Source organism: Labrus mixtus, chromosome 1 (assembly GCF_963584025.1).
Source record: "Labrus mixtus chromosome 1, fLabMix1.1, whole genome shotgun sequence".
Lineage (NCBI taxonomy): Eukaryota > Metazoa > Chordata > Actinopteri > Labriformes > Labridae > Labrus > Labrus mixtus.
Window position 1 is genome coordinate 30,805,003 of NC_083612.1, and position 26,460 is coordinate 30,831,462.

Below are 26,460 nucleotides of genomic sequence, written 5' to 3' on the forward strand. Positions count from 1 at the left end.
AAGAGGAACAAGCACAAGAATTTGAAATAAGCGGCAGTAAAGGTGAGATCCTCCAGACAGTCTGAACTCTCGCCCCCTAACTTTTTTCACTCTGTGTGTCTCTGATCGATTTTTGCTGCTGCAGTGACTGCAGTCGTGATTCTTAAAAGACACAGACACGTGGCTCAGTGTTTGCAGCCGAAAAGCACAGCTAGGTTAGCCTGTCTTTAAAGGATTGAGGAAAGCAATACCAGTTTGAGATTTTCAGTTAACAAGTTTCAAAAACACTTAAATCAAAATTAATTAAAAAAAAACACTTGGATCATTTTATATTGTTTATATTATTAATCCACCTTATAAGGTGTTTTTGGGCCAAACAGTTATGGGGACTTTTTGAAAAGAAACTATCCACCACAGAGTTCCCTGAGAACTACACACCATGAGGACTTTTTCTTTGTCTGCATTCACACCGCCATGGTACCTACTCTGAAGCAGGAGCTACAACGGTTCCTCTTAACGGGGTTCTATAGGAATTAAAACAGTTCCTGCGGTGCGGAATCAATTGGTGTTTTCAGACCAAACAGTTCTGGGGACTTTTTTAAGAGGAACTATCCACTAGGTAGTTCCCTGAGAACTACGCATTATGGGAACTTTTTTCTGTCTACATTCGCACCGCTATGGTACCTACTCTGAAGCAGGAGCTAAAAAGGTTCCTCTTAACATCGTTAATTATTATGAAAAAGTTCCTGCAGTCTAAAAACGCCTTTTAGAGATACTGTATATGTCAAAGACACATGTGATGAATGCTGTTAAATAACCCGTGAAACAGCAGCACTAACAGATTCATGATTAAATGTCCAAAGTCTCCTCAAAAAGAGAAACATGTCTCCAGTGAGCTCCTTCAGTACTCATGAGCCCGAGTCCCTCAGTGAGGTATTACATTTCTAATTTCATTCTTTGGCTGAAGGTTTTTCTGAAATCCTGTTAAGTGCAGCATAATTTCCAGATTAATTACCTTGTAGCCAATATAAATGAGGTTTATGTAATAAGTAAGAAACTGCATATGTGATGACTGCAGCGTTTGTTAATTAAGCTCATTTAATTGCTAATTAAATTCAGCTTTTTCTTCATAAGTGGATGCAGGGGTAGAGTGAGGCAGACCACCCACTTTTTTTTGTGTTTTCACAAGTATTTCCTCTACCATTAGATTTTTGTGATGAATAACTTCAATTGAGAGTGAAGAGTACTTACTGGAGAACTGTATAGAAAATCCTTGCTTGCTGATGAAATAATCAGAGTCAAACTGCAGTGTGAGTATGTTGAAAGTCGAGTGGATGTCTTCAGGTAAGGCTGGGCCGGACCATTCTTTCAACAGGATCCCCCCGTCTGACGGCCCAGATGGACCATCCCAAACTCTCAGGATATCGTGGCCGACTTCGGTGTCAAAAACGATGAAGTGAAGGCTAAAAAAGCAACAACAACAACAGAAAAAGAATCAGGAGACCAGTGATCCCATATTAACAATAACATATGTTCCTTATCCAGCAGTTTACCATACGAAACATGAGGCAGAGCTCAAAAAAAGACGGATTGAACTAGTATGCGTGCACACACAATCACAGGAATGTCAGCTGTGGCTGCGATGTGTTTGGAAACATAATGCTGACATAATGACTAATGTGGTGTAATCTTCGACACAGCAGTTGCTTTGACAGTGAACACGTATCTATAATTACGGAATTTATCATTTTATGACAGTCTTGTGAGGTTTTTTTTGCCTTACAGCACATTTAGAGCATGCTTTTTGTGATGTGCATGTTGTCCTATGTATGGCTTTAAGTGTATTACTGATCATGTTTAACATAGTGTGAGTCTGTAACATAACCCTATCCTTTCTCATATACTTCTTCTTGATGAAAAAAAAAAACCCACTTGCTCTAGATAACTGCAGGCCATCATCATACTCACAGCAGCTTCAGTGTATATCCAACTGCTTCATAATTACCTGATAGTCTTGCCCGTGTCAGCCTCTATGGTCCAGGTGCAGTGGAGGTTGTTGTCATATGGAGCAGGATATCCCGGAGACAGAATCCGTCCAGACACTGCTCCACTTATGTGACCTCCACACTCCGCTACAAGGACACGAGACAAAGGGGTGAAAACATTACATCATTCACTTTAACAATTAAATATAACCGTCCGGTCAGAGACATACAAAGGATCATTATCCTAACCAAATTAACAAAATAAAAATAAAAACACACATGACACAATCTTCACACTTCATTCAATAAATCAGAAGTTGATGCATCCCTTATGGACCAATCATTCGTCATCAGGACATCTTTCTTCTTCTCCTTTGATAAGAAATATAGTAGGATGCTACTGATTCGATGTTTCTAACCTAAATCTTAATTATCATATATATTTAAAGGACGAATGTGCAACTTTTTGATCCAGAGGTCGCCCTTGAGCACCAGCAACCAAAACAAACTGCTGTTTGGCGACACCTTCGCTATACTGAAGCCTCCGCTCTCACACCGCCAACCGCTTTCCACTCGAGTTCGTACGAGGAGTTATGAGTTAGAACGCGCACCATCATTTATTTGTCCTTTGCTCGAGCTGCAATTGCCTGTGGCCTGCATTGTTAGCAGGCTAATGTTAGCACATGTTGATTAACTCATAGCTTCATATTGCACATAAATTGACACAGAATGACCGTGATCTAAACACACTTACGTGACATCCAAATAAGCAGTGAGTATGTTATTCTTTCTTTCTCTTGTCCTTGACTAAAACAGCTTTAAACATGATGTAAACACAGGGTCAACAACAATACTGTCATGACTCAGAGAGACATTAACAGAGGAGATACTTGATTTCTTCTACGTGTAAAACATTCTTCCTTTCATGAAAACTTTTACATTTTGGACCTCAGATGGTACAATACATGTGACAGAACAAAGAGACAGATCAAAACAAACAGGTTAATAAAGTATTCTGACATTTTGACACTGTTTTTTTTTTTCCAGACAGACATTTGCGACTCACTGCAATTGGCTCTGCGACCCACTTTTGGGTCCCGACCCACCGGTTGAGAACCACTGCTGTTGTACATTCTGATTGGGTAAGCCTGTGCTCAGGTCAGGTAAAGGGTTTCCATGGGTCAGTTATTGATTGTTCTGCCCACCTTGAACATATGAAGAGCTCTACTTTCAAAGCAAACAAATCATTTGGATCATATTTCTTGATCTTCTTTCCTTCCCTATTACTGTTTCACTTCCTCTCCGTGAGAGACCACTCTTCTTTTGCTGTGAATTACTGTGAGGTGTGAAGGTTGACTTAAATGAGAATCGGTTTAGAAAGGCTTGAATCGTTAAATCAACCTTGAATTTCCCGAGCTCCTGCTTTACGGTTTCAAGGTTGGCAAATAACTTTGATGACTGTTTCCCCTTAGGGATCTCCCTATTGTGTTCAAAGTTTTGTGAAGAAAAAAAAAGCTGCTTAATGCACAAGGGAGAACAGACTTTTTGTGTTATTTTTACATTGTTTTCAGTGGAGGGGAGCAGGGGAGATAGCAGCTCGCAGGGGAAAAGGCTGGGAGCACATTTCAACTCATCATGGTAGTACAAGGTGCGCATGGCTGCCCACTGAGCCAGCAGATCGCTGCTGATTAGAAAACAGTGTGGTGAAGAGGAGGCTCTGTGTCAGCATGCGCGTCGTATGTTTGTGTGAGTTAAGAGGGCGCTATTAACACAGCTCTGCTATCTACAATACCATGACAACTTACTGCTGCTGCATTACCCCAGGCAGAATGAACCGAACCACACACTCACATAAAAAAAATAAAAAAAACACAAACATAAAGGGAGAGGCAGATAATGACACAAGGCCAGACACTTACTTGAAAACACTTGTGCAGTTATGCAAGCCCATGCTCACATTTGAATGCACACACCCACTCACACAATATAACCAGTTTTTTTTTTCTTTCAATCATTCTAGTGGAAAGCAATAGAGGAAAGGCAACGTCTCTGCTGTGTGTTATCATGGAAAGCAGGTAGAAAAGGTTACGGGCCCAAACACATAAGAAGAAGAAAATAGTTAGCGTGGGTCAATGACATCTGCTTTCCAGAGATCCTGACATGTAAAAAAAAAAAAAGAGAATAACAGACACACGTACATGCATAGTAAAGGAAAAGGTGTGTTTTCTGTATGAATAGACAACCACTCTGAAAGACTATACGTGGAGCCTGAGGCAAAGCCATTTCTACGCTCATACATGTAGATGTAGGACGGATGCAGATAGACAGGGAGGGGAACAGTCATCGCCAAACGCCCCAAAGGACAGAAAAATGAGGGAGATACAAGGCTAGGTATAGAGGTGATAAGCCTGGGGCTCTGCCGGAAAGCACTCTGCAGGTTGCTTACCTGGAATGCAGCAGCAACAGAGCGGCTAGAAATTAATGACTGACTGCTGAGGTACGTACACACACTCACACCTTGAGATTTACACACACATCTAGCCAATAGATTCATACTCATTCTCATTCATACCCACATGCAAACACTTTCTTTTCAGTTGCCATTAGCAACCATGTTAGGTCATGTCCCGCCTAGGAGAGCTCAGGTGTGCTGGTAGGTTAGACAGAGACACAAGGTTTGGCTCTGCAGCGGGGAATTCCAAGTTAACAAGTGCCAAGTGCCCACATCTACCCAACAAGGTAGCAGTGCTTACAGGGAAAGTGCTTTAATGTGTAAAATATGCAAAGCCACAAAATATTTATGGACAAGCAGGAATTATGGGCTTTACAAAAGGCAAATTTGCTCCAAGGATTTCATAGCTATTTAGGAACAATACAAATAAACAATTGTAGAGTTCATGCTTCACTTGTGTTTGCTGAATGACAACAGAGGCCGAGAGTGGCTGGCTGCACATGCTATATCTAAAACACAAAACTACTTTCACAGGGCTGTAAGCAAATACATAAAAACAAATTTGCATTTCACAGCACCTGAAACGTTTGGCACACTCCTCTCCGACCTAATTAAGAGCTGCCAAGTGCCAACCAAAGCTAAATCTGCCCTCTGGCAGCTCATCCACCTCAAAACCTGGGAAATATTCAAATATACTCTAGATATGCCAACTGAGAAACCTTTATTTTCTCCATTTTCACTGTCAGAAAAATACAACCTTGATGTTGTGGGAGTGCACAGCAGCAGCTACTTAGACAGCTAATTATTATATTATGTTTCCAGGGAGATCTCAAAGGCTTTCTTAAAACTCTTTTAATATTTATTTAAATGCAGTCTGATTTACAGTTTCAATTGATAAGACTTTAAAAGGACATAGCGACTGTTTTTATATCCCTTTTAACAAATACATTGACATGACTTGTGTTTCCATAGAATGAGGCTGTTTATTTTAAGGTTTAGTTTTGGGCTATCTATGTCTTTATTTTAGAGATAGGACATTGCATTGAGCTAGAACTCAGGGAGACTGAGAGTGGGGAATGACATGCAGGAAAAGAGCCACAGGTCGGATTCGAAACCAGGTCGTCTGCTTAAAGGACTGGGTACATGGGGCGCACGCACTAACCGCCAGGCTACGACACCCCTTAATAAGGCTGTTTACCTCATTAAGTCAATAGGAATAACAGCACTTTGGTGTTTTCTCAGATGTTGAAGCCAATGTGGAAGTGAAAAAAACTGCTGTTCAGGGTGCGCTCACTTGAGGCTGACTCCAAAAGCCCCAAGTTAAAATGCCCTTTATACAGCAGATATATAAATGTGTTTACAGCCTCGTTTAGGTCTGAATAGCTCAATTCTTTATTGGTAAAAAAAAACTGTATGTGGAATTAATTTGTTCAGAAGTCATCCGTTTAGGTTATATTAAAGATACAAGATGTAGAACTTTTACACTAAAACATCTAAATTAATTCAAATTGACTAAACCTATATTTGTGTTGGGTACTTTCATTAGCTCAAATATTTCCAACAACAGGTGGGTGCGTTGTTTGCCAGGAGGGTTAAGGCCCGCCTCAGCTCCACCTCTTTGCCTGGAAGTTAGTTTGAGACAGCATTACCTGCATAGCAACGTTGTGCTTTAAAACCACTTATAGAAACCAATGGTTGACGTCACCGAGACTACGTCAATGTTATATATATAGTCTATGGTTTAAATCAGCTGTCTCAATGTTTGGCATTTAATATTGTCACATTCATAATAAACTGTCACCCTCATGTACAGTAATTACTCTCTGTAGTGTCTGTTGAAGACTTAGATAAAATGAGAATGTGACCCCTAGTCCCAGAGTAATCTCTATCATCATTAGTCATTTGATCACAGTCTGAGCAGTTGTAAAGTAAACCAGCTTAGTGAACAGTTCAATTTCTCCAGGTGGAGTTATTGCTGCTACGTTGACATAAAAGCAAGAAATGTTGTAGTCATCACTTTCGTGCTGTAACAGTAAACCCCACATGAGTTCACTTTCAGTTAGTGTGTAGTGTCCGGTTGGAAAACCTTCAACCTTCAACAATATCTGATGAATCAATATCGCCTTAAAACCACGTCACTCTCTGGCATCGTGAAAAGGTCCCTCCTGATAGAATATTCTATTTTTTTGTGCATGCTGAGAAAAGAAGAGAAAGCTAATGTATCTGTCAAAGTCGTTGACATAAAATGCTGCCAGCACCTTCAGGGTACAAGAAAGTAGCTTGGCTTACATTATAAATTCATCAAAGTTCAATTTAGACTGTCATCCCCTATTTTTGCACCACAACCATGCCAACCTTAAAGTACCCAGACGCCAGGTGCACTAAAATCTCCTGGCTGGTGACAACCTGCTGTCCAAGCACAGAGAGCCTTGTGTGCACAGGTTGATGGATCTTCAAGGGCTGTTTTGATGCACTGTGTTGAATTAGTAATTTCCCACAGTGTTGAATCAGACAGAATACACCTGTATTGACTCAATCACTTGTTCACTCAGGTTTTTTTTTTTTAACCATCATACTCTTTTGCAGTAGCTTTCACTGCTGCTTCCTGCTATATTTCTGGCTTAATAGTATGAAAAAATGTCCAGTGGATTCAGCTCTCATTTTTCTAATTTATTGATGCTCCTGTAACCTGAACATGTGTTGGCGTGCTTACCGATACAGGACGGAAGCGGTTTGTCCCAGACACGTCTGTCCCCACTCAGACACGTTAGTGTACTGCTGCCATGGAGACTGTATCCGGGGTTGCAGGAGTACAGGACGAAAGTGTTGGCAAAATGACCGTCGTCCTGGATTTTATAGCCATAACTGGGGATGCCTGGTTCCTCGCAGCGTACAAGGTCAAAACCTAGAAAGACACACACGGACACACAGTGAAGAACACAACACAAAGGTACACAAACACACACTATCAGATTAGGTCTCCACAGTCATGTATTGTGACAACACTGTGTAAACAAATAGGGTGATTCAGAGCGGTGTCTGGCAGGAGGACATAAGGTCATATGATCCCTCTCCTGAATACCACTGATTTCATGGTTTCCTGCTGATATTCAAAGTTAAACTACATTTTGATCCAAAAAAAACTTTGCATGACAGCTGCAGTAAACGTTTCCACATATTTTACCTGTACGTATGTGTCCATGACCTTTTAAAATATATGTGCTTCTACATTTCCTCAAAGCTCTAACGATGCATGGTGAGCAGTATCTGCAAACATCCGTATGATCTGAAAATGTTGTTCTCTTAGGAAACAGTTTGGGGGGGGAGGCATCTAGTGTACACCTGAATGATTACAGTGCATAGGATTTCTGTGTGTTTTGAAGATAAGCCTTTATCCTGGCTGAATAAACAGGGACACAACAGCAATGTCACTTAGACATTTACTTTCCCTCAGGTCAGCCACTGATGACTAACAAAGTCCTCCCTTAGAACAAATATGTCCAATCTGAGTAAAGAAAAGAAAAGAACTAAGTAAAGAACAATTACCAGTAAATCACTTATATAAACTCTCGGGCGACTGAGGCTCAAGCGGCAGAGTTGGTTGTCTTTCAATCAGAATGTTGGTGGTTCAATCCCAGTTTGTGAAGTCCACATATGTCAAAGTGCCCTTGGGCAAAACACCAAACCTTAAATTGATTTCCATTGCATAGTAAGTTAACACTAAGGGGGAATTTACACAGCCTCCTCTGCAGTCAGTGTAAGAATATGTGTATTATTGGGTGGAAATTACATGTAGTGTTAAAGTGCTTAGAGAGGTAAAAAAACTAGACACATGCTATGTACGCTAAGTACAGTCCATTTACCTCCATTTACCATCAAGTGATTTCCTGTATACTCGCCTGTCTATAAACATTTTAAGCCATAGATGGCATAATGTTGCCATGGTGACCTGGCACCTTGAAGAGTTGTGTTTTGTTTGTGGCGTCCATTAGGGGCCTTGTGAAAAGGTACGTAGTATCAATGTCATCACTACCTGGAGCTTGCATGTACAGAGCCTGGGTAGGTAAGGTATAAGAGTTCTGCATGTGGGTTTGATGGACAGTAGGAACTGGCATTAAGATGGGTTGGCTCTGTGACAATGGAGCTCACTGTCCAGCTGCCCCGACTTGTCATGGGACTAATTGGATGAAACCCCAGTGAAGGGAGACTTCCACTAGACAATGGTGATGTCCTAGCTCTTGCTGTCCATCAGTCTACTCTACACAGTTAAGTTGCGGGGACCAGAAGAGGCCATGCGGTAGGTAGGGTAGGTTGTATCAGAGTTGACACAACCTGGATAGCTTGCATAAACATAGCCTGGGTCTGTTGATGGTGGAAATGCTGTTTTGATTGCAATATTTCATTAGGGCACGAGTACCCTGAGTGTATTTAAAAAAAAAAAAAAAAAAAAAAAAGATTCTGTGGTGTTTTTATTTTTATTTTTTCAGAGGGCATCCCTAAATCAATTCATTACACTTTTAAATAATGAAATAAATATTTTGTAATTTCTTAAAAGAATCATGGCGTCAATGGACTACAGGTTTTTTTTATTTTTTATTCTCAGTCACTATTTTATCTTCAAGTAAACTTTTGAAGTGAGCCATCTCCACTTTCTACCCCTTCCTACAACCATTTCAGTGAAACAGGTGCATCGCTCTCCTGTCAACGTTTCTTGTTAACGACGTGTTCTGATGTTTGAATTCTTATCGCTCAATTAAAATAGCGTCTAACACTAGGTATCATACAGATGCTTTACCCAGTCCCTGACCCTACTTAAGAAGCCATCGCTAGATACTTCTCTCCCCGTTTCCCTTTTAACACCTTCTATCAATCTCTCTTATCTGTCCATCAGCTCACCCTTTTTTGCAGAACTTTGCAGAAGGTGTCACCTTCCTCCACTTTAACGACTCGAAGAGTAACGGCTGTCTAATGGTTTAACTGACATACCATGCATCCATCTAGTATCCGTTATACATGTTACCTCATCCCTCCGTCCGGCAGCACTCCCACTCCAGATGTGCTTCTTTTTTCACCTCCTTTTAACGGCTTGCTGATAAATGCTCCTCTAATAGCCTTTTCGACTTACACAACAGCTGGTAGTGCCTTCTTAAAATACTCTTTAAAGCCTTAAAGGTGTGTAAGCGTGTGTTGAGAGAAAGTGAGTGTTTCAAGAATTAATTTGCTCATTTGCATTTTTCCTAATAGGTGGTAAGCCACCGTTGCACCGTGGATTCCACCTTTAACAGACATTGCTGCGGAAAGTGATGGTTGATCTCTTAGCAGCTGTCAGAAGTGAAAAGAAAAAAGCTTGGTAATGTGCTGACGGAGAAAGACTAGTCTCAAGAGTTTTGTACTACATGACACGTTTTTTTTTTTGTTCTAATATGTAGCCCTGAAGAATCACTTGACTGAGGCACAGAGCAGATGCAGGCTATATTCATGAGGGCAATCTAACACAATCACTACCACTCTGGTTTTCAATTAAAATCATCTCCTTACACAAGAGCCTCCATGATGAGCTACTCAAAATTTAAGAAATAACTCTCTGATAACTGTGTGTGTCCCAGTGTGAGCTAGTTCCACCTTAATGCGGCCATTTAAAAAAATAAAAAAATGTTCACAGCAGTAAATATAGATGAGAGATTAGTTATGCTGTCCAGGGTCTTATCATGTGAATCTCAGTTAAAATATTACTACTCACTTGTGTATGTGAGGCGGAAGCCCGGATCGGTCCCCGAGGCGTTGCTGTTGAACTCCAGCCACAAGCGATTGGACGTACTGTTGATCACATGCCCCATCATGTCATCACGTGTGAAGTTGCCAAGGAGACGGGATGAAGTGTTCTCTCCATCATACGCCTGTCAATCAAAACACATGGAACAGGGCAGCAGAGCATGAATAAAAATATGAGGTTCAAAGTGTTTGGAATGAAGGAGGTTTAAACGTCTGCACTGCCGACCAGGTCTGAAACTACACGAGGGCACTAAACATTCGTTGAGTCTTGTAACCAAAACTGCTGCTGTATTTGCAAACACATGATGATTTGCCATTCAACATTTCCTTTCTGAATGCAGGCAAGGCATTATAGAAGCCCAATGTGCGTCTAGTAACTTTGTACCAGCATGGACGTTGCAGAAGACTTCAAAGACAGAGCCAAAATATTGCAGTAAAGTTGAGCTGTTAAGGGACTCCTTAACAGTAGGCAGAGCTGAAGAAGCCCCCCCCCCCCCCCCCCCCGCTTTTTTTTATGTTGAACCATCAAAATCTTTATGCAGCAATTCCAGTGAGTGTTGAAACACAACTTACAAAGGTGTTTGTGACAATGAGAAGTGTTGGAGTGCTACTTTTTTGTATTTAGCCGTTTAATCCTCGTCTAGCACCTGTGGGAAGCGGTACACTCGAGCATGTCTTTGATTTGTGTATCGGCAGAGGGGATATAACAGCCCTCAGTGAAAAATAAAAAAAAGGCGCTTATTCACGGTTCAGTTTGTCTCCAGCTGAGAAAAGTGTTCCAATTTTATTTATATTTTCCAAAATGATGCCGCTAAAGTGGGTTCATTTGAACAGAAGAAGCCATTAACGAGCGTGTTTCCTAGAAATCCCCAGTAAAAGCCCAGAGTACCAGTAAACGTGTTCTCATTCTACTTTAGCACTGGGTCAGAAACAGCAGGTCAATTAACGTGTGCCTGTGACTTGGTTTGAGGTGAGGTGTTGTCATGCATAAAAAGAAGGTATAAAAATAGCAGGGGAGTTAAAAGGACGAGAGTGAAGAAAGGAAAGATTGGATTTTAAACACAGAAATGACATTGGTCTGCATTTATATTGAAGGATTTGGTTTTTCTTCTCTCTGTAATCTCCATTTCCTTCTTTCACTTATAAGAATAATAAGCACATCATAAAAAGGATATCACAGAGTATAATATAAGATATCAATTCTTTAGCCTTCTTGCTAAATTCAATCTGCCTTTTTGGTAAAGACATGTCGCTGCTCTTTTTTTAACGAGCACAGTACGGCATGCAGATATGGAGGATGGAGTAATGGCTGCTAGAGTTTAACAACTTAGCAACCTAAAAATGTTGAGCTTGGTTTAGCATCAAACAGCTGAAAAAGTGTCTGTGTCCTTTTGAAGCGTTTGGGCACACTAGGCATTCCCTCTGTAATCGTCTTTTAAATTACTTTTGCTGTCACTAGAACATAGTCCTACCAAGCGGCAACCGGTCTTGAAAAATGAAGCCTATGTGAAGTGCAAAATCCTGTGGTTCATTGAGTGTCCGCTTGAGTCTGGCTCCAGGAGCCCCAGAAGTCACATTCACAGCCAAAAAAGCAGTTTTTACAGCATAAACAAACATGTTTACAGCCTGGTACAAAAAACGAAATAGGTCTGATTAGTTATTGTCCTCAGGGGCACTCACGTACTGCGGCAGATTATTTTTTTAATGGCTCTGTTTTGATTTTATGAACGAGACGTGTTATCCATAGTGAGGCGCATAGCTGACATGATTGACAGGTGGGCGTGATGTAATGGTTCGTCAAGAGGCTTAAAACCCGCCTCAGCTCCAGCTCTCAGCCTGTCGTTAGGTTGACTGAAAGTTAGGTTGAGACAGGATCTCCAGCATGGCGGGTGCAGCTGATGAGCCTCCGGAACCCCCTGTAGTAACAGATGGGTGACGCCACTAAGGCTTGGTCCATTAATGTTTACGGTCTATGGGTTCTAATGACAGTTTTGATATTAGTTAATAAACAGATTGGCTTTTGGAAACAAAAAAAACCTGACACAGTTAATTGCAAAAAAGTTAACTCTGGACACGATAACTTGATGCTCCATTGTCAACCTTATTCTTATTTTACAGAAAAATATAATCAATTTAAACTGAATATTCAAACTAAGAGCAGTAGCACTCTGGGAAAAATAAATTGCGACAATTAAAAGACCTTGAAAAACCGCTTTTCAAATGAACAGGATGTGATATTTTCCATAATGAGACTTGTTTTGGACACTTTTCTGTTGTCAAAAATCCTGAATGCAGTTCCATCATGATGTAAACTTGGGCATCTGTGGGAGATTGATGGTTTCTGTCAACGCTGAACTTTTCTTGATTGAATCTTTGGGCTACAGTATGTGCGTCGAGGTAAAAACACCAGTGCTGCATGCGGGGCAAACACAATCTAGCTGCAGGAAATCTTGGTTTGCAGAAACGTTTTGTCAGAATGGCAACTTTCTCCATGTCCCATAAAGCAGCCTCCACACTTTTTTTGAAGTGTAACATGTTGACTATTGGTATAAATTTTTCTCCAAATAATTCATGACTCATAGCCTATGTTGGTATCTCCCTGAAGTATTGATAGACTCAGCATTATCCATATTTAGAGAATTTCATTGGCTACTGAATTTAAACCGCTGGGACTCAGAGTTCAGTAAATCTTCAAATGATGAGTTTCAAAATGTTTGTTTGTTGCTGGTCTGAACCACACACACTGGGCCGTCAGTGTGGGTGTGCCTGCTGTATTAAACATGTATTGTTATAAGGTCACATTAATGCAGACTTAATGAGTGCGAAAAATGATTGATCAAGGCCTATCATAGAATAAGTTCTTATTCCAAGATGAGAAGACAAATATTTGAATAATGTGATTAAATTCTTAAATGAGAATGTGGATCAATGAGCGCAAAAAACAACAACAACAAAACTTTCGACAATCAGTCGACTAGAGGCAAAATCTGACCAATCAGGTTTGACTATGTAAATCCTTAGTCATTGAAAGGCCTACTGAACAAGTGTAATGGTCTCAGTTTTCAGATTAATATTATTGAAACAAACTCTGCTAATCAACTTGATCCAACCCTAAAAAGTAAAAGAGATAAGATTTATAGATTTTGTTTTAAAAGAATGAAAAAAAAAATCAGATGCAGAAACATAGATTGTTTTCACCCCGACAAAACCTAAATTCTCTCATAAACCATGGATCATTAACTGACATTACCTTAACGCTTAGGGTGTGAAGATTTTAGGGGTATAAAGCATATATCATACATTTGAAATTCCCTAAGAAATAGCGTATCAGCCACAGTTTTATAGCAGCATTAAGGGTTAACCTGAATAGTATAGAAGCAGTATAGTAATAGTTGGGAAGTGCAGTCTACTTTTGACTGCAGTGTGAAGGAGAGAATTAGGACTCTGAAGCACCTCATAATACAAACTCACAGCTGGGATATAAATGTGAACTGTGCCTGCTTATATTTGGCAGCTAGGGACACCTCCACAGATTGGTGGTGACAGGTCGGCAGGTGGCAGGAATGCCAAAGAAAAAGAGCTGAGGGGATGTACCGTTCTATCTCTACATGCATTACCAGTCAGAGGAGACACCTCTGCACGAAAGCGAAGCAGGAGCTATAGTATGCTGGAGAGTGTGGATGTGATGGACAACATAAATATTAAGATGATAGAGTGACAGGGGGAGAGGACAGTGTGAAAATGAGTAAAAGCTTAAATAAAGAAGTGTGGTATCTCTGTGTGTGTGTGTGTGTGTGTGTGTGTGTGTGTGTGTGTGTGTGTGTGCAGCATTACTCCCCTAAACTTAATTTTCCTTCCCGTTCCTCCCTCTCTTCATCCTTCTCGTTCTATCTGTCAGTGTCCCCTAAATTTGCATCACCCCGCCACTCTCTCTCGTTCTCTCTCTCCCTCCTCCCTCTGTTTCAGTAAAACTCAGTATGGTTAATGAAACGCCCTGCAGCTCATAAATCAACATGTCACCATCTGCCACCCCTCCTCTCCCTCTATGTCTGACTCTCTTTCTCTCTATCTCGCTTACTCACCTACCACCTCTATTTTCACAGAACAATTCTCTCCAACCCCCACTTTGTTTCTTTTTCTCTCCGGGGTCTGAGTGCATTTGAGTACATTCGGTCCAGCAATGTATCAAACGCACGTGCTAAGGCGTATTGGGCTTCGGTTAGCCTCTTTTTCTTGGGTGACAGTATAGTGTGAAAAGTTAGCCAATGGCAAAAGGAATTGTAATGAGCTCCTTCATATGTTGTTTTAGCCTACAGCTCGCCGTAACTGTCAAACAAATGGTTTGTGTTCAGTGTTCAGCTGCAGTTAAAGGCATTAGCTCCATTACCGTTAGCCTACGGGGGAGTGGCATGCTAATTGCTCGCCTAAGTGGCACTTTGGGGCTTTCCTTCCTGTTCATTATAGTTTGTGTTATGCTTTATGCTAATTCTTTGGGAAAGTTTGAATAAACAAACATATACATTACCAGCCATGGCCCTTAGAAAAGCTCATGTGTACACCAGCTCACAAGGCGACAGTCAAACAGATAGTTACATCAGATCAAACACCTCTTACTTTTTAAATAATGTCTTCTTTTACAGAAGCAATTTCAACCATTACCCTGAGTATTAAAGTTGAAAATATGTTGAAAAATGATGCACGCTCTGGCAGAAAATGTCAAACTGCCAAACCGTTTGATTGTTTTCTTAATAATTTAGGAGACTTTATTTCTACAGCCTATAGCTAGTATACCCATTAGGAAGCAATGACCATTAACCCAATATGGAAAAATGCTTTGTTCATGTAAATGAGGGGGGAACTTAGCTTTCTGCTAACCATTGCTTTCCATCAATGGGTCCAAAATGTTACATTTTTGCCTTGGAGTTTAACAAATGGAAAAAAGACATTACCTATCTCAAAAGTGTTTATACATTCATGAGTTAAGTTTGTGGATTAAATAGTAAGCTTCCAATTCAAACAAGAATAACGTATTGCAAAAAAAAAAAAACTTGAGACATCTCCAACTGGCCTCACCCCCCAAAAATAATTGTGAAAAAACTTTTGGTATAAAAGGATGCTTTTCCAACTGGTTCCTTTACCTGTTTGAATGGAAAAACATCCAACCAACACTTACATCTACATGACTGTGTCCAATAACACAAAGACAACCACTGGACAATCACCACAAGGGGAGTTCATATTACTGTTAACAAATCACTGCATTCAAAGAGATGATTTCTTAAAGTCTGCAAAGATCTTTTCATTTAATTAAAAAAGTTACTTATTTGGATCCAAACTATCAGTAAGTCTAAAATCTAAAATCTTTTTTCGCCCTAAGTTGAACGTGATGTCTCCTCCCATTCTAATCTGTCTTGGGGCCTGTCATTACTTTTTGATTGCTTTGTTAGCATCCAGTGTGTGCTCATTAACTTTTGTGATCTCTAGTCCCTGTCTGTATTCTCTTCTCCCGCTTTGTGCTATTTTCTGATAAGGAATCAATTTATCAACGTCATTATTACACAAGTATTGTTAGAAAATTGGAAATACCTTCCTTCTCTCCCCAGTGTTTGTCGTCGCATCCTTTTATTGAATCACAGAAACGACGAGAGGCATGTTAAGAAACTCAAGTTAAAGAAACTTCAGGTCGTCGGCTCTATGTCCCGCCTTTCTCCAGGACACTCACAGGGATGGAGAATACTGCTTAGCAATATTTGTTTATGCTTGTTAACCATCTTGGTGTCACCTTTCCTTTAAGGTGATTTTTTTTTCTTTTTTTTTTTAAATACTTAGACCATTGGGAACACTTCCACCTCATACACTGATGTTATGCCTGTCTAAAAGCCACGCTAATACAATCTAACCACCGACAGGCTCAGCCAATGCTCCAGGCCTAATACTGATAATACACTCCAACCACATACTGGCTTAACCATGCCCTCAGGCCTAATACGGCTAAGAGACATTGTGAATAGACAAGGACTTAGACGTGTTCTGTAGGACGCCGTCAAGAAGACGGTAAAGAAAGCTCATAAAGCTGCTCCTTACAGACACTGAATAGGCACATGTACCCCAGAGAGGACTTAAAGAGGAATTATGAGGCTCGGGAACATCTGTAATTCTTCTGCACTTCAGACGTAAATAAATATGTACATTGAATTGTGCAATATGTAAACACTTCAGTAAATCTCTTTTACATACTGTTTATTGTGACAGCTGTAAAGTGTTTAAGGGGGCACAATAAGACTACATAAAAAAAAAACAATAAAATATTGCAGTTCAAGCTTCTCAGTATCTCTTACACTTCTGCCCATTGGTCGGCATAGAGAGAGTCATGAATAATACATTTTGTTTAGCATTCTGTTCTAAAGCAACTTATCTTATTTAGTGTTAGCTTGTATTAAAACCAATAAAAGTACAAATACAAAATACACACACACACAGCCTAACCTTTAAAAACAAGCATATACCATTGCGGTGAGTTTGTTAGAGGGTTAACAGAAGTCGAATTGATCCTTCTGTGCCTCTGCTTCCTGTGTATTTATTCAGCCGTGGATGGCCACTGCAGCAGAAGCACCATCAGCACTAATAGAGAACACGGGTAATAAACCCCCACAGGGATGTCAATGCTTCTTACAACAATGTTTAACCCATCTAACAGCTGGGGTAAACCTTGCTAATACAATTTAACTACAGATTGGTTCAACTCAGGATTCAAAGACCGTGAAGCTGTTAATGATTATCCTCAAACTTTTCACACGCACCAGCCATGTAATTAAGGCCAGTATGTTTACTGACACCTCTCAGAATGTCGGGGGCCTAGATGATTACATTTGGAAAAATGAATACTGACTACAAAGATGGGAAATGTATGAATGACAAATTGGCACATTGAATGTTCTTTGCTTTTATGTCAAACAGAGAAAAGGGAGCAGATAAAGCAAGAACACCTCCCTGACTGTTGGTGTATTGTATAAATGTCCTTTAATCATGCAGCTCATTGTGCCCCTCTATTAGCTGTTTTTGTTGCTCTGCTTGTTTATCTCTGTCTTTTTATTACTCCAACGTCCCATTTTCCAAGCCCCACACAGTCGCAGCTGATGAGGGTTCATCACGAGTCTGGTTCTGCTTGAGGTTTCTGCCTGTTACTCCCACACACTGTCTAACATGCTAACAAACATTAGTCTAAGTCTTATAGGTCAGAAGGTCCAGAAATGAAACGTTGCCAATAAATGTTTGTTAGCAAGTTAGACTCTCCTACACACCTGTCTTATTAAATGGATGTGCGAAGGTTTTTTCTACTTTGCTAAATGTTGCCAGATGTTTTGCTCATGTTGATCAATGTTGGGCCTCTATAAATAATATTCAAAAGAGTAGAGCCTCGACCTGCGTCTTTTTGTCATGTCTTGAAATAAAGTTGTTGTGAATTGGCGCTAAAGGAATAAAAAAAACAGATCAATCGATTGATGGATTGATTGATGGATTGATTGATGAATTGATGAGGTTGTTTATTCTGGTCGTGTTTGTTATTTTTTTAATTTTTCCCGACAGTGATGTCTTTGAGCATTGAAAATATGCCATTAGCTATACAATCTTGTAAACTTTAAAAATAAAATCTGTAATTTGATATCATAACAACCTGCCAAATATTTGTTTAATTAGACCTAACAAAGACTGCCATAGATTATTGCCTTCTCCCAAATTAGAAAAGTTCTGACAGCCAGCAGCTACAGAGTGGAAATTAAAGATGATTTATGACTCTGTTCCCTTGGCTCTTTCTTTTTTAAATCCTTACAACTAAATTCAATTAAAAGACTTGGACCATGCCAAGTGATGCAATGAGTGAAATGTTTTATTAATGCAAACAGTGCAATGATCCTTGATTGTGTTATTTGATGTTCTTTAAGTGCTAAGTACACCAAACACTTCCTTTGTTCCTTGGATGACACATTATGTAACTGTGTCAGCGTCCACACCTCGATTTACATTTCCCTTGAAGCATCATTCCAAATAATCAAAACATATTAAATTGTTTCCTAGCATGCATGTCAAAGCATACACAACTAAGCACATGACTATTATCCTGTAAGTGCATTGTGTGTCTCTGAATCTGTAAGTAATGGGGCTTTCACACTGGCTAGAAAACTCCTGAAAAACTCACAGGTGGAGCTGTATGTGTGAACGCAAACAGCCACATTTTTCATTCCAACTTCACCCAGAGTTTCCCCGGCCAGACCCCTATTTTTTTTTACCCAGCAAGTCTGAGTGAGCTGATGTGAGAACGCAGCAGGATATTCTCCGGAGAATTCACCTCGAGCTAATGGGAGAGGGGAGTGACATTTACTGTGACTGGAGTCAGTGCATAGACTGTCTGCCCCAGGACAGCTACGATCACAGTGCACGTAATTAAACGGCTGCATGAAGTTTTCTGTTCTTCAGGAACTTCTTCTCCGCTCCGTTGTTGACATTATGATTCCACTGAACTACACATAGCATAGATATAAAGTTAAATATTGTCATTATAGGATTGCAGAGTGGACTCTGTTGCTTTGTCCACTACTTTCATCTAGTTTTTTTACGACTCATCTTCCTTTGGGACCCCCCACCCCACCCTCCTGTCTAACAGGAATAGTCTACCGCAGTGCTTGCCAAAGTGTGGGCCGCGGCCCCCTGGTGGGCCGCGGCCCCCTGGTGGGCCGTGTGGGTACTGCAGGTGGGCCTCGAAAAGCCCTCCACCAATTTTAAAAATAAAATAAATATTACAATAATGATGATTTACCATGAGTCAACCCTTTAAGTAATTAGTAAGGCATGTCATGACTATTCATGGACATAATATCACATAAGATTTTACTATCTGTTTAGTAAACTTTGGTGTCTATCTTGCCATAATATCATTTTGTCATGTCCAATAATTTACCCCTACTGAAAGTGATAGCTGTAGTCATAACTTTTATTTTATAATGGGCCCCGGAGTAATTTTGTTTTTTCAAAGCGGGCCACGGCAGTCTTAAGTTTGGGAAAGGCTGGTCTACCGCTTTGAGGTGCATATGTGAACAGCCAGGTCAGGAGAATCTCCAGAGCAGTCCTTCTGAAATGATCTCGATATTTGATATTTTCAGGAGTGCATATGTGAAATTTGTATGCGTTTGTATTCACACGTACCTTCAGATAGTCTCCATCTTGCAATGAGAAGCTCTCTGCTTTCAGTCTGATTCCTTTGCCCTTTTCAGTGGTGATGCGGTAGATACACTCGTGGTTGTTATCATAGTTTGAAGGGAAGTTAGGAGAGAGGAGAACACCTTCAGGGCCCAGTGAGGAGGCTCCACACTCCGCTGCAGCGAGACAGGAAAAGGGGGGGGAAGTGACAGCGTGGATCAAAATCAAGGCATCTCTACCTAATTACCTTCAAACAGTCAGAATATACGGGTTGTCTGTCTCATTGTTTGGGGGGGAAAACGGCCTAGAGAGGAGTCTTCACTTTACTTGGAAAAGAAAGATTCAAGAAAAGTAGGTATCCAATAAAACCTAAAACCTTATTAGACTCAGCAGACATGATGACAATAATGAAGATAATAACAATGAATCATTTGGTGTAACACAGCTTCAGAGCACTCATATAAGAGAATAAAAGGAAGGTTGAGGAAAAGTAAAACACTTCTAAGAGCGGAGCACTCAAACATTAAGTGTAGAAGACCGAGTAACAAAGAGATGTGTACAAAAGGCAGGTCTGGATTAGTTTGTGAGAACTGGTGTTTCATAGAAATGTTCAGAGTAATTTTCAGGTGCAGCGGATATGAGAGTCTAGTATTCAAATAAGTGCTATTTTGTGAAAGAGAGTTGTGTCATATGTTAATGAGGAGGAGAGAAAAGACAAAAAAAAAAGACAAGCTGGCTTTTAACTCCCTCTGAGGAGGACCACCTCGACTTCAAACGGGAGACGATGGAAAAGGAAGTAATGAGATGGACAAGAAAGAACAACATGGAACTCAGAGAGAGAACTCAATACATGCGTGTTCAAATCTGCCCAAATCTGAAATACAAAACCACATGTTTGAAAATGTTCTGCTAAGGCCGAATCATTGTAATATCTGGATTGTCACCATGTATGTCCATTGAATGCAGCTCTGTGTCTTCTGTAAGTGTAGACAACATTATAGAGCGAGAATGAGAGAATAGAGAATGGAGGGTAGGGAGAAAGGGCTTTTTGAAAAACATGCAGGGAGAAATTAGAAACGGGAGAAGGGGAGTAACGAATGACAGAGTATTAACACTTTTCACATAGCAGCTAATGCTCTAATTATCTCTGTGATGATTGTCTAAATACAGAAGGAGAGAGGAAGAAACAGTGAGGAGGTTATAAAGAAGAGAGACGCAGAGAGCCGAAGAATGAAAGAGATGAAGCCGACTGACGTGACCAGCTGCTGTTGCTCTTCTTTCCTCTTACTCAGGCCTGATCTCCTGACATATAATGCTTTTATAGCATTTTCACTCTGCTCTTTTGGGGGCTTGAAAAGTACCAGAAGCCACCAGTCAGGCTCTCGTAAATTACCAGCCTGCATCCAAGAAAGCCCTGATACTCATCAAATACTAGCAAATTACAACCTGCGAACAGCTGAATCTCTGCAAATAAAACCAACAGCAAACCAGTCAAAGAATAGTTAATTACCACTGTGCTAGCAATAAAATACTGCTGAATTACAACCTGGGAAAATGCTGATACCTCTGGGCGTATTCAAGAGGCGAAGTTAATTTGAAAAGTTATATTTTACTAGCTGCCGCTCATAGGATAAAACACCCTGAAGCTATAAACATTAGATACAGAAATACCTTTAAAAGGCTGGTTACAATATTGCTATTTGTAGTGTTCCGTACAAAAGCAGTGGTGTTAAACAAAAGTTCAATCAGTAAAATGCCAACAAGTCAAATTATGGACTTCCTCTTTCATTGGGACTCCAGGAAAAGAGTCGGCTGTCTTACCGATGCATCGCGGTAGGATGTTGCTCCAGACGCGCCTGCCGCCTCCAAGACACGTGATCTTGCTCTCACCCTCAAGTCGGTAGCCATGGAAACAAGAGAAGGCCAGCGAGTCACCAACTTCAAATTTGAAGCCCATCCTTCTGCTGTATGCCGGTACGCCAGGGTCCTCGCATGGCTCCAAGTCGTATTCTGTACGTCCAGAGAGATAAATAAGAAGTGATGCAGTACATAACGGAACTGCACAAATGTTGTTCATAGAGCCAAGACTAAGGCTGTGATAGTTTTTGTTGGTTTCTCTCCATCTCTCCCTCTGAGAGCTGAACGTGTCTAAGCAGATGGCTGTTCAACATGACTCTGGTTCTGCTCGAGGTTTCTGCCTGTTAAAAGGACGTTATTTCCTCACCACTGATACTTTTCTAAATGTTGTCAAGTACTGTATTCATGGTGGATCAATGTTGAGACTCTGTAATTAATATACCAAAGAGAAACGGTCTAGACCTGCTCTTTTTGTACTGTCTTTTCAAGAGGACAATTTCCTGTTGAATTAAAGGTAGGTGTTTTTAGTTGTTACACAAAATGTAAATATAGTTACATGTACACACACACACACACACTCAGATTCAATGAATTGAATGAATGAATTTTATTTTATTATTGTGTCATGCATGCATTAGCATTCCCAGCCCACAAGGGCTTACAAGACACCAATATAAACACACAAACAGACCAAAAACCAAAAATAGATGCCAAACAATACTAACAATATAAACCATCCTGGCGTTTCCTCCAGGCTTTAGTGACAAAAGAGGCCAACTTATAAACATTGAAAGTAAACAAACATTCCATCCAGACATCGTCATTACTCCCAAACACTTGAGGGTCTCGAGCAAACATTTCATCAAAAAGAGGTACTCTCAGTTCCTCATAAAAGGGACAATACAAAAGAAAATGAGATTCACTCTTCACTTCTCCTAAATCACAAAGTTTACAAATTCTCTGTTCCTCTGGGATATTTTTAAATCTGCCAACTTCAAGTGCCAAGGGAAGGATTCCTGTCCTTAATTGAGCAACCAAAGATCTTTGATTTCTTGGTAAGTTTGCTTTAACATATAATTTGGTATCATAATTATGCTTTATTTGGACATATGTTCATAATTTAGGTTTTAACAATATTTCATTTAACCATTTTTCATTGAATACAACAAGTAACTTTTTTCTAATCTTATTTCCGCTGCATGATAAATTATTTCTATAGATAAACTGTAAATCCGCTTCTTCAAAGACAGCATGAAGCTCTGCAGCCCATGGAGAGTTCTGAACTTTACTCCAGAGAAAAACGTTCTTGTTCATTAAGAACCATAATTAAATTCAAGGCATTTGTACCTCGTATATGTGTATTTTTTAATCGAAGAGAAGCTTGTAGTACGATCAGAAAACCAAAGGACTGACTGACATATATGCACTCTGGCTAATGGCTAACTAGTGAGAAAGCCTAAGCTAATTAATACAGTGTTGCTGGTACCTTCAAAAAATGAGAATGACATTAACTTGATAAAATCATATTGGAGAAAAATATTAAATTAGATAAGCTACTCCCACTTGCAGCCCCCATGAAAAATATATTTTTCCGATTTTAATCCAAAGTTAAATGTTTATTTATCTGACATTATCTTCAAAACATATTTCAATAAAGCATTATCTGAGACAAATAACTGTTTTTCTCTTCCTGTAAAACGTTTTTAATTTATGATGACTCATCCTGCACTCAGGGGCGTTGCAGGAGCCGCATTTGAGTTAATTATATTTGCATAATTTGTCAATTTTTTCTGCATTTTATTTGTAATTCATTTTGTGTGCGCATCTGTAAGTAAATGCGCAGAGCTCACCTGAGAGGAAGACGGGTCACAGCACATGACCGCAGGCTCAGCAGTCATGTTAAATGATAGGCACTGCATTTCTCTCAGGTCATTTGAGCCACTGCATATATTTGGTTTACTTAGATTTGCAATAAAACTACCAGCAACTTTAAACATCAACTCTCACTGGATTTCTTTTGGATCAAGTCTGCGCGTTTGATGAACTGTCCCGGTTTCTTCCAAGTGGTAAAAAATAAGAAGATATTGGAGAGGTAATAGGACAAACCTCATTTATTGAGATTTTGCCACTTCAGGCATTTGTTAAATTTATTGGTCCAATCAACTTAATCCCAATGTTATGTCCCGCCTTCTAATTTGTGATTAGGGTCTATCATGTTTCAATTACTGCACGACACAGCACTTAGATACTCTCCAAGTTCAGTTTCATGGGGGCTTTAAAGTGAACTAGCCTAGCTTAGAAGAGAAGCAGTAACTGCAGGTCCTCAGTAAGCTAATATCTTCATGCTTTAACCTCAATATATCTTTGATAAAAATTGCAATATCAGCTTAAAACAGTTATAATGTTGACTGTTAAAAATATTGTATTCTGTCAGCTACATCCATGTAAACAAACCTCTGCTTCTGTTCTTACCTGAGAAAGTTATATTAAAGCCTTCATAACTCATGGAAAAATCCGATATGAAACGTAGCTGAGCGCTGAAGTTCCCGAAGAGTCCTGCTTTGACACTAGGGGGCAGTACCAAGCCCGTGAGTCGAGCCACTGGAACCTGGAAGTTGCCGTCTTCGATGATGGACAGGTAGTCGTGGTTTTCCTCCAGATGGAAGGTGTGGAAAACCAGATGGACTCCTGGAAATGAATGAATGGATGGATGGATTGACCGGTTATACATATCAAGGCAAATGATTTGGTGTTTCCATTATTTCTGCTGAAGTGTCATCTTACCTTTCCCATGAGACACCTCTATAGTCCAGGTGCAGTTAAGAGAATTCGGGTAGAAGTCAGGAAATCCAGGAGACAGAATTGTTCCCGTTTTACCGTAGACATAGCCTCCACAGAGGGCTACAGAGACAAAGTGACAGAGACAGAAGACAAAGAAAGACAAAAGAAATGAGATTCAAGTGTAAAAACCTTTTACACTGAGGTCAAGACAAAGCCAAAAAACTAAAAGATTGAGACATATTTTGTTTGGAGAGAGGCCACTTGAGCTTTTTTCAGACTGTAATACTGTTACAGTGTCGTAACGAAGCGCTGCCGTCATCACGCATTAAGACATTCAAATTGATTCTCCAACAACAATATTGATGTATGCAACAGATTTCTTGATTTAAGTTTCCACTCTTCAATGCAGGCTGCAAATAAATTAAATGTGTTGTTCTTTTAATGTGCATAACCTGCAATTTGCAAGAAAAATGCAAGAGATGGCAATTTGGTTAACTAAGTAAATCAAAGGCAGACATTATTTATGTCTGTAATCTAACAACAACCTTAAATTAACAAGAAAATCCTATATTTTAACTTCTATTTTAATTAATATCAGAAGAGTACAGGGACTTACAATCTTCGGTTCCAGGATCTAGTCTTACAGTCTGTTCTAAAGATCAAGACTGAGCGGGGGAAAAAGGCATTAACCTTTGCTTCTCCTGTCACTTGCAACAAATTTCTAACAGTCCTGAGACTGAAACTGTTTTCATTGGGATGAGTTTGAGGTGAGTTTGATTAACTTCGAGGCAGACACATGTAGCTGTAGATGCCTCATACATTTATTATTGTGGTTCTTTTATTTTTTTTATTTTCTGTCTTTTTATTGTATGATTGTCATATATCTTATATTAGGTTGTATGTATGAGTGATCAGTGTTTGACAGAAGCTTTGTTAACTGTTCTGCCTGTCTTGGATAGGACTCCCCTTGAAAGAGACTTTCAATCTCAAGACTTATTGGTTTAAAAAAAAGGTTGTATAAAATAACGTAAATTGATTTTGATTGTGTAATCTGCAGAGTTTGGTAGCAAATTATAACGTGTCCTGTTAAATATATCATTGAATATTTACATTAGTGGAAGAGGAACATAACTTGAGTTGAAAGGAAACAGAATAACATTCAACATGTATTGCATGTCTCTTAAGAGAATTGACAGAACTTTCAGCAGAGTTAAAAAAAATAAAAACTTAGTTCAGCCTCCACATAGAGCTAGAGGGAGAGATTAAAGGGTGAAGACCAGACAGCCTCCTTCATGTACAAACAATGAACCAGAGCAGGGAGTGAGTGACGGATAAAGAGAGAGAGTGGTTTGTTAAAAATCAGTGGGAGATCGGTGTGTGCATTAGTAGACAGAGAGCCTCCACATGGATCCTATAGAGCAGCAGTATAGAACAGGACTAACTCATTTGGGATAGAGCAGAAAAGAAATGACTATAGTAACTTAATGGAGAACAAAAGACGGCCTGCAGTGCATTAGAGACTGTTGAACTAAGATAATATATTGACTCTTTGTTTCTCTCTCGCTGTGCCTCCATTCCTTTCACTTCTATTCAGCTCAATTTGGTTAAATTTAATTCAATTAAAGAGCTTCAAGGTGCTCGACTGGCATGGAAAATAAAAAAGGAGTGTTTTTCTCGCCTATGAAACACACATCCGAGACTATTAACTGAGTCCAAGACAATAAAATCATTTCTTTGCTGCTAATGTCCCTATTGACTGATTGTTAAAGCTTTATATACGTATTGTTGCGCTAAAGTCCCTCTCAGCTGATTAAATAAACACTTTGGTGATGTATTTAATTAAAGGTTTGTACAATTACTGTTTTAACTTTATGAAGACAGATGTTGCAGCTCCTCTAGCTTCTTCACCCTGCAGTGTCTGTTTTGGTATACGGCTCCTTTGTTTTTGCCTCTCACTATCTTTGTCTCTGCATCTCATCCCATATTACATTTCAACGGGGCAAGAGTTGAGTTGAGTAGCCGTGATGAGAGCTGTTCTCCCTGTGACGAGCCGTCTTTATGTGTGTTGTAGTAGCCAGCGTTTTTTTTTGTTTTTTTTCCTTTTAAAACTCCCATCAGGATTCAGCTAAAACTAGGACACTGTCTGACTAAATGACCCTTGCAGAGGGAGGCATGTTTGCGTGTCTGTGTGCGCATACTGTATCCGCTGTGCGTGAGAGCGCATACTTCAGTGTGCATGACTGCTCTGTGCGTGTGGAAGAAGAAGAAGACAGAGACAGATTGTTAATGTATGTGTGTGAGAAAGTGTACAAAAATGAATGAAAAAAGAGAATAATGTGAAGGAAAGTAAGACTATTCATGAGTCAAACAAAGGTTTTAAATCACCGCCTGGCAGACTTCATCGTCGAGAAGTGTGACACTACAGATACAGAGAGATAA

General features: G+C 39.8%; 1 protein-coding gene across 1 annotated transcript in view; it reads right to left on the reverse strand.

The window, feature by feature from the left end:
- The window catches only part of LOC132977394 (CUB and sushi domain-containing protein 1-like), a 455,723-nt gene that overhangs the window by 113,326 nt on the left and 315,937 nt on the right, over positions 1-26,460 (reverse strand). Inside the window, exons 21-28 of the mRNA XM_061041929.1 lie at positions 24,025-24,141; positions 23,713-23,928; positions 21,205-21,393; positions 19,390-19,559; positions 10,157-10,313; positions 7,130-7,321; positions 1,985-2,111; positions 1,231-1,442 (exon numbers count right to left, since the gene is read on the reverse strand). Of these exons, the coding sequence (XP_060897912.1) occupies positions 1,231-1,442; positions 1,985-2,111; positions 7,130-7,321; positions 10,157-10,313; positions 19,390-19,559; positions 21,205-21,393; positions 23,713-23,928; positions 24,025-24,141 (1,380 nt within the window). The remainder of the gene's footprint in view (positions 1-1,230; positions 1,443-1,984; positions 2,112-7,129; positions 7,322-10,156; positions 10,314-19,389; positions 19,560-21,204; positions 21,394-23,712; positions 23,929-24,024; positions 24,142-26,460) is intronic.